Source organism: Littorina saxatilis, linkage group LG4 (genome assembly GCF_037325665.1).
Source record: "Littorina saxatilis isolate snail1 linkage group LG4, US_GU_Lsax_2.0, whole genome shotgun sequence".
In the NCBI taxonomy this organism is placed as follows: Eukaryota; Metazoa; Mollusca; class Gastropoda; order Littorinimorpha; family Littorinidae; genus Littorina; species Littorina saxatilis.
In genome coordinates this window covers 2,147,964-2,162,963 of record NC_090248.1, presented here as the reverse complement: position 1 = coordinate 2,162,963, position 15,000 = coordinate 2,147,964, and the positions used below count along the sequence as shown (strand labels likewise).

Genomic DNA, 15,000 nt, shown 5'->3' with positions numbered 1-15,000 from the left:
TGACACAGCCGGGGTTCGAACCCACGACCTCCCGATCACGGGGCGGACGCCTTACCACTAGGCCAACCGTGCCGGTCTATGTGCGTATAAGTGTGTGTTATGTGTGTATGAGATTTGTGTCAGTCAATGTGTGTGTGTGTGTGTGTGTGTGCGTGCGTATGTACAGTGTGTGTGTGTGGGTGTTTGTTTGTTTGTTTGCTTAACGCCCAGCCGACCACGAAGGGCCATATCAGGGCGGTGCTGCTTTGACATATAACGTGCGCCACACACAAGACAGAAGTCGCAGCACAGGCTTCATGTCTCACCCAGTCACATTATTCTGACACCGGACCAACCGGAGTGTGTGTGTGTGTGTGTGAATGTGTGTGTGCATGAGTTTGTGTGTATGTTTGTGTGTGTATGAGTGTGTATATGTGTTTGTTTGTAAAGGTGTGTGTGTCCGTCTGTCTATGTGCGTATTTGTTTGTTTGTTTCCATAATTGTCAGGGCGGTGCTGCTTTGAGATATAACGTGCGCCACACAAAAGGCAGAAGTCGCAGCACAGGCTTCATGTCTCACCCAGTCACATTATTCTGACACCGGACCAACCAGTCCTAGCATGCACTAACCCCATAGTAATGCCAGCCGCCAGGCGGAGCAGCCAGTAGATTGCCAATTTTAAAGTCTTAGGTATGACCCGGCCTGGGTTCTAACCCACGACCTCCCGCCGGATCACGGGGCGGACGCCTTACCACTAGGCCAACCGTGTATGTGCGTATGAGTGTGTGTATGAGATTTGTGTGAGTCAATGTGTGTGTGTGTCTGTGTCTGTGGGTGCCAGTGTGCGTGCGTACATGCGTGCGTATGTACATGTGTGTGTGGGTGTGTGTCTGTTTGTATAAGAGATAAAGAGAGAGAGGGTTGGTTTGTGTTTGTGCGTGTGCGTAAGTGTATGTGTGTGTGTATGTTTGTAAAGGTGTGTATGTCCGTCAGTCTATATGTGCGTATGGGGGTGTGTTTTGTGTGTACAGTGAAGTGTGTGTGAGAGAGTGAGTGAGTGCGTGTGAGTGAGTATGTGTGTATGTGTGTACGTGTGTAGGTGTGTAACTTGGGTGTGTGTGTGTGTGTGTTCGTGTGTGTGTGTGTTTGAGAGAGTGAGAGAGAGAGAGAGGCCGTTTGTCTTTCGCTGGGGTATGCAGTGCCTTGGCGTTGCACATCTACTTAATTATCAAGGGAAAATTAGTAATTTTCCCTTGATATTGCCATTTTCACGTGTTTATCCCAGCGAAGCTGGAGGTATCCTGTGAACGCTATACTGTAATCGATTTGAGAAATGTGCATACCGAATAATACATGATAAAGAAGGATTCTTTGTGCCCGAAAATGGGCCACAGTTGGAGATGGAAGTTCACCAAAAATTGGGACCATACTAACAAAAATACGGTGGGTAAAATTGGCGCCCCCATTTTTTGAGCAAACGCCACCCAAGGCCGCTTTGGACGGGTAGAAATTCCGTAGTTTCCAAGTCTATGGATAAAGCTCGCGTAAGAAGAATACGTCACGGTCGAAAGTCTTTGACGTCAATTAATGCATCATGACGTCATGCCTCCCTGTAGTCTTTCTCTCTCGCGCGGTGTGTGTGTTTGTGTTCATTTTGTGCACATGTGTTAGTGTTACTGTTTGTGTGTGTGTGTGTGTGTATTTGTGTGTGTGTGCGCACGCGTGCATGAGTCTGTACTCGTGTGTGTGTGTGGTGTGTGTGTGTGTGTGTGTGTGTATTTGTGTGTGCGCACGCGTGCATGAGTCTGTACTCGTGTGAGTGTGTGTGTGGTGTGTGTGTGTGTGTGTATGTGTGTGTGTGTGTGTGAGTGTGTGTGTGGTGTGTGTGTGTGTGTGTGTGTGTGTATTTGTGTGTGCGCACGCGTGCATGAGTCTGTACTCGTGTGTGTGTGTGTGTGGTGTGTGTGTGTATTTGTGTGTGTGTGTGTGTGTGTGTGTGCGCACGCGTGCATGAGTCTGTACTCGTGTGTGTGTGTGTGAGTGTGAGTGTGTGTGTGTGTGTGTGTATTTGTGTGTGTGTGCACGCGTGCATGAGTCTGTACTCGTGTGTGTGTGGGGTGTGTGTGTGTATTTGTGTGTGTGTGTGTGTGCGCGCACGCGTGCATTAGTCTGTACTCGTGTGTGTGTGTGTGAGTGTGTGTGTGAGTGTGTGTGTGGTGTGTGTGTGTGTGCATACGTGTATGTGTGTGCGTGTATGTGTGTTTGTTTGTAAAGGTGTGTATGTCTGTCTGTCCATATGTGCGTATGGGTGTGTGTTTTGTGTGTATGAAGTTTGTGTGAGAGAGTGAGTGAGTGCGTGTGAGTGAGTGTGTGTATGTGTGCGTGTGTGACTTGGGGTGTGTGTTTGTGTGTGTGTGTGTGAGTGTGTGTGTGTGTGTTTGTGTGTGTGTGCGTGTGTGTGTGTGTGTGTGTGTGTGTGTTTGAGAGAGAGAGAGAGAGAGAGAGGGGTTTGTCTTTCGCTGGGGTATGCAGTGCCTTGGCGTTGCACATCTACTTAATTAGTAATTATCACGTGATAATGGGTAACCCCAGGTTTTGGCACTAGTTAGCCGTCACAGGGCTTACTAGTGCCAAAACCTCATAATTGTAATTATCAAGGGAAAATTAGTAATTTTCCCTTGATAATTACCATTTTCACGTGTTAATTACTAATTTTCCCGGGAAAATTACTAACTTTCACCTGTTAATTACTAATTTTTTAGTTTTGGCTCACTTCCTGACGGATTGCTAGTGCCAAAACTAAAAATGACTAATTATCCCGTGAAAATTAGTAACTAACGAGTGAAAACAGTAACTGACAGCGTTAATTAGTAATTATCACGTGACAATGGGTAACCCCAGGTTTTGGCACTAGTAAGCCCTCATACAGGAGCAAAGACACATAAGGTGCGGGGAGAGGTGGCGAGAGGTTCGCGGGAGTGGTGGGAAGGGTACCGAGGTCACACGCACTTTAGCTGCACTTCACAACACTGTTCATAACAGTTCAGTGACATCCTGCTTGCTGTCGCGTGGGCAGAGAACATGTTCCCTCTTTATCTTCACTGCGCTGGCTGCAAAATCCCTCACGCGGAGGTGTTTTCAGAAAGGCCAGACACAGGTTGTCAGTGGAGGTGATGAAGAAACTGACGGCAGACTGCCTGCACATGTAACTGACTGTCACAACCTGCAAAGGGGGCCCCATTTAGAGCCATGGTATAATTATAGGGGTGTATTTACCCCTGCTGCTCGGCACTTTGCTGTTAGTGTGCAAACATAACGAGGAAACTAAACTAGCACTGAACGAAGAAAGAAGATACAATGTAACACAGGCAGAACGAGAGACAAAATCGAATCGGATAGACTGCCACCATGAAATTCGCACAACTGAAAATTTAAATTTGTTAAGATGATTGAGCGATACCCGGCAATGTATATAACACATCAAATTTATTTGCACGACATGAGTAGGGACGACATACAATTTTTTTTTATTACTCCTAGATGGACATTTAAAACGCAGAGCATCAAGGCTAAATAATAAAGACCTGAAGCCTTAACACACAACCATCTTTCTGTCTGTTTTCTCTTCTCTCTCAAACACACACACAAACACAACGCCCGCACATTCACGGCATATACAGACACAAACACACCCACACACACCCACACCCACAAACACACCCACACACAACGCCCGCACATTCACGGCATACAGACACAAACACACCCACACCCACACACACCCACCCACACACACACACACACACACCCACACACACAACGCCCGCACATTCACGGCATACAGACACAAATACACCCACCCACACACACACACAAACACACCCACACACACACACACCCACACACCCACACACACCCACACACACCCACACACACACCCACCCACACACACCCACACACACACCCACACACACACACACACACACACACAAACACACACACACACATAAACACACACACACACACACACACAAACACACACACACACACAAACACACACACACACACACACACACCCACAACCGTCTATATTAAAGGGGCACATTCGCCTGCAGAGCTGTTTCTTTTAATTCTGTCTTCGGGTTTAAAGAAGCTTCACAAGTAAAAGATGACATTTAAAAGGGCCTACCCTTAAAGTTCCTAATTAAGTCAAAATAGAATATACAAAACATACCAGGCTGATATGCCGCACACGTCACAAATAGTTTTGCACGGGGGCACCTGGTCGCTGAAGAGGACACACTCAAACGTGAAGAAGATTGGTTAGTTGTGAGGCGCCAGGCTTCTTCCCTCAACACACCACAGATATGCTCACAGGGGCGTCATAGTATTTAACTTAAACACACAACAAACAATTTACATATGGTTCCGCCGGCAGTTAACATCGATATGCTGGAAATAGTTTGTATACTACGTACAGTCAGCTAGGTTAGTAATTTGAGCATATTCAACATATTGAGCAGAACAGAAGTGAAGTCATGCACAGTTTTGTTGGTTGCTGTTCTTTACGATCCCTTGGACCGATCAGCCAATGTGGGGCTGATACAAGTTGGTTCTTCAGTTCACACAGCAGTCTCGCAGTCTTGTGCACGACATCAGACTGGCAAACTAAACACATCAGAAAGGTCTTGAACATAGGCTCCCACATTGTGAAACTGTGCACCAGGGCTGAGGTCCACGAACCGATAGTGGGCGCCGCCCAAACGGGAGAGAACAATCCGCGGGTTCTGATTCGTTGAAATCACAACACATCTTAGTTTCATCCAATCCAACACTGCGGGTAGCTCCCGTTTGGGTGGCAACTTTCTCGAGCACCTCCAACGAAGCGAAACTGGGTGCCATCCAACTGGGTGCCATCCAACTGGGTGGGAGTCATCCGTGGGGTTTGATTCGTTGAAATTAAGATTTGTTGTGATTTGAACCAATCAGACCCCGTGGCTATATGGCTCCCATCCAGTTGGGTGGCACCCGATTTGAACCAATCAGACCCCGTGGCTATATGGCTCCCATCCAGTTGGGTGGCACCCGATTTGAACCAATCAGACCCCGTGGCTATATGGCTCCCATCCAGTTGGGTGGCACCCGATTTGAACCAATCAGACCCCGTGGCTATATGGCTCCCATCCAGTTGGGTGGCACCCGATTTGAACCAATCAGACCCCGTGGCTATATGGCTCCCATCCAGTTGGGTGGCACCCGATTTGAACCAATCAGACCCCGTGGCTATATGGCTCCCATCCAGTTGGGTGGCACCCGATTTGAACCAATCAGACCCCGTGGCTATATGGCTCCCATCCAGTTGGGTGGCACCCGATTTGAACCAATCAGACCCCGTGGCTATATGGCTCCCATCCAGTTGGGTGGCACCCGATTTGAACCAATCAGACCCCGTGGCTATATGGCTCCCATCCAGTTGGGTGGCACCCGATTTGAACCAATCAGACCCCGTGGCTATATGGCTCCCATCCAGTTGGGTGGCACCCGATTTCGCTTCGTGCACCTCAGCCCTGAATACTGCTCTTGTAGAGACTGGAATCTCTCAAACATAAAAGACATCCCGGATTTTGTAGAAGTCAGAGGGGTGGTCCAAAAGTCTCTGGCCGTGCAATCTGAGGTTGAGACAGGGCGTGGTTCTGTTGAAGAAGGGGTCCTTCCTGTTCTTCAGGTAGGCAGATCCGTGACGCATTTCTCTGCCAGAGCGACTTCTCAGGCTGGCGATCATCTTGTGCTTGCGATATTGCAGTTTCGTCATGGTCATTTTCTTGTGGACAAATTGACCTGTTCGCAAAAAAAACCCACCAAAGGATAAGGCAATTGAGAAATCAGAAGTGAGTTTTATTTTTATTTATTGCAAAAATGACTTTGATGTTTTGAAAGGAGTACCTGTATATACAGCCCCTTAAAAAGTATATCTGAAATCATTTATTTGAGCTGAATGTTGTCAGGGAAGTCAGGGTATGTGAACATTTTTTTTCTCTACCAGTTACCCTTACACAAAAGAGTGCTTAGTCATCACTAATATTTCATAACAAAACACACACAAGATTTTCAAAACAAACAAAAAAGCAACAATAAAACTGACAGACAACAACAACACAAACAAGAACAACAACAACCAAAACAACAACAACACAAACAACAACCACAACAACCTTACCCAATTGAATCTTCAATAGACAATGTTAGAAAATAACTGGGGATTGTATGCGTTGGGAAAGTTTCTCCTGGAAAATCTGAGGCAAACACTCCCACGTGACATGAAAAGCCAATCACTGGCAAGAAGCGGGTCTCCAAGACAACGACGTACGTGTGGAGACACGCAACTCTTCCACCACCTATGCAAACCCGACAGAGTTATTTCCTAACATCGTGCATTGAACGCTTGTAAATTATATATTTATTGAAGAGAAAATACTTAGAAGAAGACCCACCCAGCAAGCCATCCGAATCCTCAGCCAGCAGATGCTCGTTCTCCACCTCGACGTTCAGGAAGTCTGCCCCCAGTGTGACGTCATCAGGATGGATCCATCTCTTCACCTCCACCTCCACGCTGGAGTCCAACACAAACCGCAACACTCCGTCCTCCGACATCATCACCCACACGCCGGGCATGCGCACTGAGCGTTCCACGAGAGTTGTCTCCCGTTGACGCGGACGTACTGGCGTGTGACCTCCATGATGACGTCACCGAGAATGACGACGACTCTGAAGATGTATGTACGGTAGACATTCCCGCCGTGTGTGACCGGGTGGTCGCGTTTCCTCAAGCCTTCTCCCATTTCTATGTTGACCGTGAGACCTGCAAATCATTTGGGAATAAAATACAGCGGAACCTCTGATGAAAGGACACCTGCCAAGAAAGGACACTCTGTTGGCACTCGGACTATTACCCTCACACACACACAGGCACACACACACACACACAAACACAGACACAGACACAGACCACCCCACGCCCTCGTCACACGAATAAACAGACATGACAAACAAAACCACAGTCTTACCTGGCCAAGCACAGGGGATACAACCGCTACACAACCAACAACCACAAACACGACACATCCCCAGCCCCCTTTCCGAAGCAAATCCATCTTGCAAACTTTGAAACGAAGCAAGTGCAACAGCACCGACCCTAAAGTTCACATCCACACAGCAAAATCAAAAGCTTCTGCTCAACAAAAGTGTATCAATCGAGCAGGGGAGCAGGGTTTGGCAAGGAACGAGAACCTCAAGCCTACGTTGCTTTGTATTTTTAGAAACCCTTTGCATATGATAATATTCGCCACCATACGGATAAATATCTTTGTCAGTCCAGGGTTTACAATGGGGTCATCAGAATATGCTTTTACTTGGGCGAACTAACTTTTAAACACACACACACACACACAAGTACGCGTGCGCGCGCGCTCACACACACGCACGCACGCACACACACACACTGAGTGACTGACACGCACGCACACACACACACACACACGCACGCACACACACACATACACTCACCCACATATGCAAACACACACAGACGCGCTCTCTCTCACACACACACACACACTGGCACACAAACTCTCTCTTTCTCTGTCTCCTTCGCAGATGATTTATTCCCCCCTCCCCCCTCCCCCTCTACTCTATAATATGCACAGCAAGTCTGGCTACTTTAAAGGTTCAAGGTCAGAGTTAAGAAATACGGTAGCCTACATGGGTAGAGAGAGAGAGAGAGAGGGGGCCGGGGCAAAAACGCGGTGCGAGAGAGCCACTTGGGGAGGTGGGGTGGGCTGGAAGGGGGTGAGAGTTAAAACGAAAACACATTTTGACTGAGGACGCACACTAACACACCGGCATCAGCCGTAACGCACAAGATCGGTTGATGAAGAAACAGCTGGCGGCAGACTTTTAAGGTATATGTAACTTTCTGTCAGAACTTCAAAAGCGGGCTACAATTATAGGGGAGGGAGGGGTAGGGTGGTACATGGGGCAGGGTGGTACAGGCTAGTTTTAGTGATGATGCGATGCTTTATCCGGGACTTTTGTTTTCCCGCCAAGCTGTAATTTTCCAGACCGGTGTCTGGCGCCAAAGTCCTGCAGACAGCGGTGTTTGGTTTTGATGAGGCAGAAAATATTATCCAGATTCCAACCGTAAGTAAATTTTTAGCTCTTTAATAGGCGCAAGCTTTGTATCCTTTGTTTTGACTGGACAAGAATGAAACTTGACACCTGCAGAGAGAAATTATTCAGGCATATTATGCTGCCGGATGCTACTTTCAATACTCTGTGTTTTCTTGACAATTTTAGATTTAATTGCACTGATCCACTGAGGGGCAGGGTGGGACGGGGCAGGGTGGAACAGTCCAAGCCTGCCCCTTCAGTGTTCCACCCTGCCCCTTGGGTGTCCCACCCTACCCCTGGGGTGTTTCACTGCCCTGCCCCTCTCCGTAAATTTCTCCCAGTCTATAAACAATGAATAATCTATTGTTTGTTTTACATGCATATCACTAATTTTATCAATATTTTTTTCAGTTGAAACTTTTATGGTTATTGTTTTTCTTTTCAAGTTCTTTTTCGGTATTGTTCTTGTTCGTCTAAAATCACTATTTGCAAAGGATGTGAAATTGAAATACATAAATAAATCAATAGATAAATAAGTACACAAATAAGTAAATGTTTCCTTTTATTTTCTTTCCACTTTCAGATGGTGAGAACATACAAAAGAAAAACAGACCGGACAGAAAGATCTACTGAGAATGTCCAGCAACTCCACAAAGCAGTGATGGCTGTCAGAAAAGGCCAGTCTTTCCGACAAGTCGCTGAAGAATTTGGAATTAAAAAATCCTCTTTATGGCGAGCAGTGAGGAAAGATGGCGAAGGAAAGAAGCTGGCCTCATATAGTGAGATGTCCCAGTCAAGGCTGATTTTCACCATTGAAGAGGAAGTTGAGTTAGTTCAGTACTTACTGACCGCATCACGCATTGGATTTCCTCTAGACACTGCGACTGTAAAGTCATTAGCTTACACCCTAGCCATTCGAAATGGGAATCGTGTTCCAGACAACTGGGAGAAAAACAAACAAGCCGGAAAAGACTGGATGACAGCATTCAAGAGTCGCCATCGTCAGCTCAGCATCAGAACCCCTGAGGCGACCAGCATTGCAAGAGCAACTGCATTCAATAAGCACAATGTTGGTACCTTCTTTGAGAAATTGAGGCGGCTGTACCAAGAACACACCCTAACGCCTGAAAGAATCTACAATGTAGATAAAACGGCACTAACCACCTCCCAGAGGCCTCAGAAGGTGGTTGCCGAGGCTGGTGTCAAGCAGGTCGCACAACTGGTCTCGCATGAGCGTGGAGAGTCTGGGCATCATCAACGGCATCGGGAACTGCCTGCCACCCTGCCTCGTGTTCCCAAGAAAGAACTTCAAGAACCATATGCTCTTCGGTGCACCACCAGGCACCCAAGGCTTTTGTAACCCAAGCGGGTGGATGACGCAGGAGATCTTCGTGCAGTGCCTCCACCATATTCAGAAACATCTTCGATGCACGGTGGAGAACAAAGTCCTTGTCATTCTAGACAATCATGTATCCCACATCTCAGTGGAAGCAGTTGACTACTACAGAGACAACGGCATTGTGCTGTTGAGTCTCCCTCCCCACTGTAGTCACAGGCTCCAAGACCGTCTTTAGCCCGCTGAAGAGGCAGTACAACGCAGCGATCACCTCATGGATGTACAACAACCCTGGAAAATGTCAGACGATCCACGACGTCGCAGGAATCCTTGGCACTGCATATAACCGTGCCTTCACAATTCAGAACATCACCAGTGGTTTCAAGTCCACGGGCATCTGCCCACTGGATACCGAAGTCTTTTCAGAAACCGACTTCTACCAAAGCTACATCAGCGACAAACCCTGTCAACAATCAACCACTCCCATTGAAACTTCAACACAAGCCGCCCAAAACGCTGCTGTTGACGGTCCACCTGATCCAAGCGCTGCTGACTGTCCACCTGATCCAAGCGCATCTCGTTCCCCTGACTCTGTTCTGATCTGCTCACCTGAAGTTATCAGGCCATACCCAAAGGCTACCCAGCAGAGGAAGCGTACCGGTCAAGCGCTTGGCAGAAGCCGAGTGTTGACGGACACACCAGAAAAAGCAGAGATGGAAGCGAAGAAGAAAAAGGTGGCCAAGAAACCTCGAGCTGTGCCCAAGAAACCTCGAGCTGTGGCCAAGAAAGCCAGAGCTTCAAAGAAGCGTTTGTTCAGTGAGGACAGGCGGTGGACTCTGCAGGGATCGTATCACCAATCATCGGAAATCTTCAATGAAGACTCACGAGGGCGTTGTTTTAGCTGGTACAAGGTTCTTAATTTCACACACAAATTCATATGTCCCACCCTGCCACGTCATGTTCCACCCTGCCCCAAGCAATGTCCCATCCTGCCCCGTCATGTTCCACCCTGCCCCACATTTGTTTGCGTTTTTAACTGCGAATTCTCCTGAGTCGGTAAAATAAATCTATTTTTGTTTTCTTTGTTTTGTGGCAAATTCAATAAAGTTTCTAATGACACCAGTTTTGTGTTTTTGTCTTTAGTATTGAATGAGATATTCCAAAAAAGGATTTTTTTGTTCCACCCTACCCCTCCCTCCCCTAGCCCTGTTGTAATTATAGCCCTGTTGTAATTATAGGGATGCGTTCATCCGTGCAATACAGTATTTTGTTGTTAGTGCGCAGCCATCACGAGGAAACTAAACGAGCACTGTATGAATAAGCAGGTAACACAGGCATAAGGACAGATAGACAAAACCGAAGAAATTAGACTGCTAACGTCCCACACGCACAGTCAGACAGACACACACTCACACAGACACACTGACAAACACTTGCACATCCACACAGACAGACTGACAAACACTCGCACATCCACACAGACAGACTGACAAACACTCGCACATCCACACAGACAGACTGACAAACACTCGCACATCCACACAGACAGACTGACAAACACTCGCACATCCACACAGACAGACTGACAAACACTCGCACATCCACACAGACACACTGACAAACACTTGCACATCCACACAGACAGACTGACAAACACTCGCACATCCACACAGACAGACTGACAAACACTCGCACATCCACACAGACAGACTGACAAACACTCGCACACTCACACAGACACACTGACAAACACTTGCACATCCACACAGACAGACTGACAAACACTCGCACACTCACACAGACACACTGACAAACACTTGCACATCCACACAGACAGACTGACAAACACTCGCACATCCACACAGACAGACTGACAAACACTCGCACATCCACTCACACACAGACACATCCACACACACACACACAGAGAAACACAAAACAAAACAAGACAGGCAAGTTCAGAAGAGGTTAATGTTAGACAAAACGAAACACACCCACACACCCACACACACACACGCTTGCAATTAACTTCAAGCCATGAAAGTTGTTGAAGTATATTATAAACAAATCTCAGAATAGACAGCTGATGTTCTCAGCGAGACAGTTTGAACATTGCCAAAAATAACATGGACACATTGATACATCAAAAGAAAGAAAAATAAGGTCACAACTTCTTTCAAGGTTATCACTTCTTTCAAGGTTATTCATACACATTTACACTTCTTTCATAAAAAAGAAAGAACGGTAAAAACAATCACTTTTTATGCCATTCATTCGCAAAATGAATGATACTCTAAAAAATACAGACACCATTGTCCTTCTGATTTTCTTAATGGAGAATAAATTTTTGTTTTTTTGTTTTTTTTGTTCATGGGCTGAAATCCCACGGTTTTTACGTGTATGACCGTTTTTACCCCGCCATTTAGGCAGCCATACGCCGCTTTCGGAGGAAGCATGCTGGGTATTTTCGTGTTTCTATAACCCACCGAACTCTGACATGGATTACAGGATCTTTTTCGTGCGCACTTGGTCTTGTGCTTGCGTGTACACACGGGGGTGTTCGGACACCCGAGGAGAGTCTGCACACAAAGTTGACTCTGAGAAATAAATCTCTCATCGAACGTGGGGACGAACTCACGCTGACAGCGGCCAACTGGATACAAATCCAGCGCGCTACCGACTGAGCTACATCCCCGCCCTAGGGAGAATAAATAATCTAGGGGTTAGCTAATTATCAAACTGAGTACATTTAATAATAATAATAATAATAATAAAGATAGCTTATATAGCGCCGCTTCACAAATTTAACTATGCTCTTAGCGCTGTACATCGAGATATAACAATTTCAATAATATAAATACAAAGATGATATTATAATAATACACATTTACAAATATCACTCACGTGCATACATCCTCGTGCACACCACGCGCACACACACTCCCACTCATTAACAAGTGCTTCCATCCCCCTGCCACTGAGATGTTCATATACTTAGTACACAGGGCTCCAAAAGCTTGAAGCAGAGTTAACATACAAGCCATAGAAAATTAGTTGGTACCCTAAAACAAAACAACTAATTATGCACACAAAAAAATTAATTAGTCATGTTGAAAAGTTAATTATCTACGACAGACTTTTTTTTATAATATTTTTTTCTCAGAAAAGGCTAAACATATTGATTTTAAAATAATTTGTAATACAAAATCACAGGATTTTTAGGATTACAATATACAGAAATCTGAGAAAAAAGTTTTACAACGTAAAAGAAATCACAACGCCCTCTATCATCACTACAACAAGAGAAGGTGGGGCTGCCTGACCTTAAACAACAACACAACGAACTCATCCTGAGAAAACTAATTAATTAAATTATTTTTTTCCAAGATCAACACAATATACTCAATGAAAATGTAACTCGAAAAAAAAAAAAACTGTAGCACAAGTGACCAAGATATTAAGTACAGACTTACTGTAAGCAATTAAAAGAAAACAATACTACAGTAAGACCAACCATCACAGTAAATAGTATTGTTGAACTACAAAAACAATATAAGACAACATAAATGCTTACCACAATTAATTAAATACAATCTCCTTGTTTGAATTAAAAAACAAATTCTTCAGAAAAAAAGAAAAGTTCTCAAACACAAGACATATGACATTCACAGTATGACATTGACAGAAACTTACTGAAAAGAGTCAAATCATGTATGTCTGAGACACACAATCACCACCAACAAAATCTAATCAAGTAAGATAAATAAACAAAGACACTTTAAATATTAAAATATCCAAAAAGAGATGTCCCTTTCTGACCCCAAGAGACAGGCAATCAAACAAACGGAGAAACTAAGACCAAGGAAGGAAGAGATGTCCCTTTCTGACCCCAAGATGTCCCTTTCTGACCCCAAGATGTCCCTTTCTGACCCCAAGAGACAGGCAATCAAACAAACGGAGAAACTAAGACCAAGGAAGGAAGAGAAAGCATTTCTTTCTTTCTTTGGTGTTCAACGTCGTTTTCAACCACGAAGGTTATATCGCGACGGAGGGAAGGGGGGAGATGGGATAGAGCCGCTTGTCAATTGTTTCTTGTTCACAAAAGCACTATACAAAAATTGGCTCCAGGGGCTTGCAACGTAGTACAATATATTACCTTACCGGGAGAATGCAAGTTTCCAGTACAAAGGACTTAACATTTCTTACATACTGCTTGACTAAAATCTTTACAAAAATTGACTATATTCTATACAAGAAACACGTAACAAGGGTAAAAAGAGGAACAGAATCCGTTAGTCGCCTCTTACGACATGCGGGGGAGCATCGGGTAAATTCTTCCCCCTAACCCGCGGGGGGTAAGAGAAAGCATCTTCAACTTTATAAATGACATACATCCAGACTGAGATACATTATACACATGTTTTACTGCATCACTACAACCCCCACTCCACCCGGGATATTCCACATACTAAAAAGAGTCAGTGGAAAACACATACATGTAAACATAGACAAAATAGATGTCTGAGAGAGATGGGGGAGAGAGAGAGAGAGAGAGAGAGAGAGAGAGAGAGAGAGAGAGAGAGAGAGAGAGAGAGAGAGAGAGAGAGAGAGAGAGAGAGAGAGAGAGAGAGAGAGAGAGAGAGAGAGAGAGAGAGAGAGAGAGAGAGAGAGAGAGAGAGAGAGAGAGAGAGATAGTCATACAAAGACAGAGAGGATATTGAGCTCAATCAATATGAAATCTCCTCAAATTGTGGGGATACCAAAATACATATTACAAAATAATGAAAGCACTGAATTTTGATCATGCCTCTTTAAAATATTTGGTCATGTGTCTGTTACAAAAGCAGTTAGCGGCAGAAAATTGAGCTACTGGACGGAAACACATAACAATACATGTATAGAAAGTTATACGCAGGGAAATCTTCCTTGTCATCATTCATTAGACTGTAGGAATTAAGAAAGTTGGGGTTTTAAATTCGGAGAAATACAATTTCTTCACACCAAGCGTAATAAAATGTCCACTGAACTTGGATCACATACTGAGTGACGATTAATATTAACCCCTTAACATATCTTGTGAAGAAGCAAATAGAGTCAAAACATCACAAACCATGATCTGATGAACATCATAGGTACAGCGACCCTACCCCCCTCCCCCCCCCCATCCCCCAAGGGTTTTCTCCCCCCACCCCATATCTCTATACCCTTTCTAAAACTAACCAAAATTAGGGAGCCTTGAAAAGGTTGTTTCTTTTAACAAACACAATGAAATCTAAAAAGTTTGTTTTTAAAATGGGGAAATTTACACTGGGGGAGCGTTGGGAGGTGGGGGGTGGGGTTGATTCTTAAAATAAGGCTTTCTTGTTTGTTTATGAGCATGGTAGGTCTTTTAACTTTTTGTTGATGTCATAGAGCAGCATACAAAAGCTGAATCTAACTTATTGATAGCTTGATGATGAACATTAATCATTTCTCAAATTGATACACACCCCCAGTCCAACCCCCTGTTGAGACCTCCA

At 45.1% G+C, this 15,000-nt stretch overlaps 2 protein-coding genes across 2 annotated transcripts in view; one reads left to right on the top strand and one right to left on the bottom strand.

The window, feature by feature from the left end:
- The window catches only part of LOC138963773 (intraflagellar transport protein 122 homolog), a 336,636-nt gene that overhangs the window by 72,412 nt on the left and 249,224 nt on the right, over positions 1–15,000 (top strand). The window lies entirely within an intron of this gene.
- On the bottom strand, positions 3,997–6,982 carry LOC138963518 (uncharacterized). The gene is made up of 2 exons (XM_070335395.1): positions 6,471–6,982; positions 3,997–5,817 (listed from the first exon to the last, which is right to left on the bottom strand). Exons 1-2 carry the CDS (start codon positions 6,649–6,651, stop codon positions 5,579–5,581), a joined length of 420 nt encoding a protein of 139 aa, XP_070191496.1. The 5' UTR covers positions 6,652–6,982; the 3' UTR covers positions 3,997–5,578.

What these genes read in the sequence shown, in the direction of transcription:
- LOC138963518 (XM_070335395.1), bottom strand. Translation starts at nt 6,651, where the DNA reads ATGCCCGGCGTGTGGGTGATGATGTCGGAGGACGGAGTGTTGCGGTTT. An exon ending in GGATTCGGATGGCTTGCTGG is followed by an intron (nt 5,818 to 6,470) that starts GTGGGTCTTCTT and finishes TTTTGCGAACAG; the next exon opens with GTCAATTTGTCCACAAGAAA.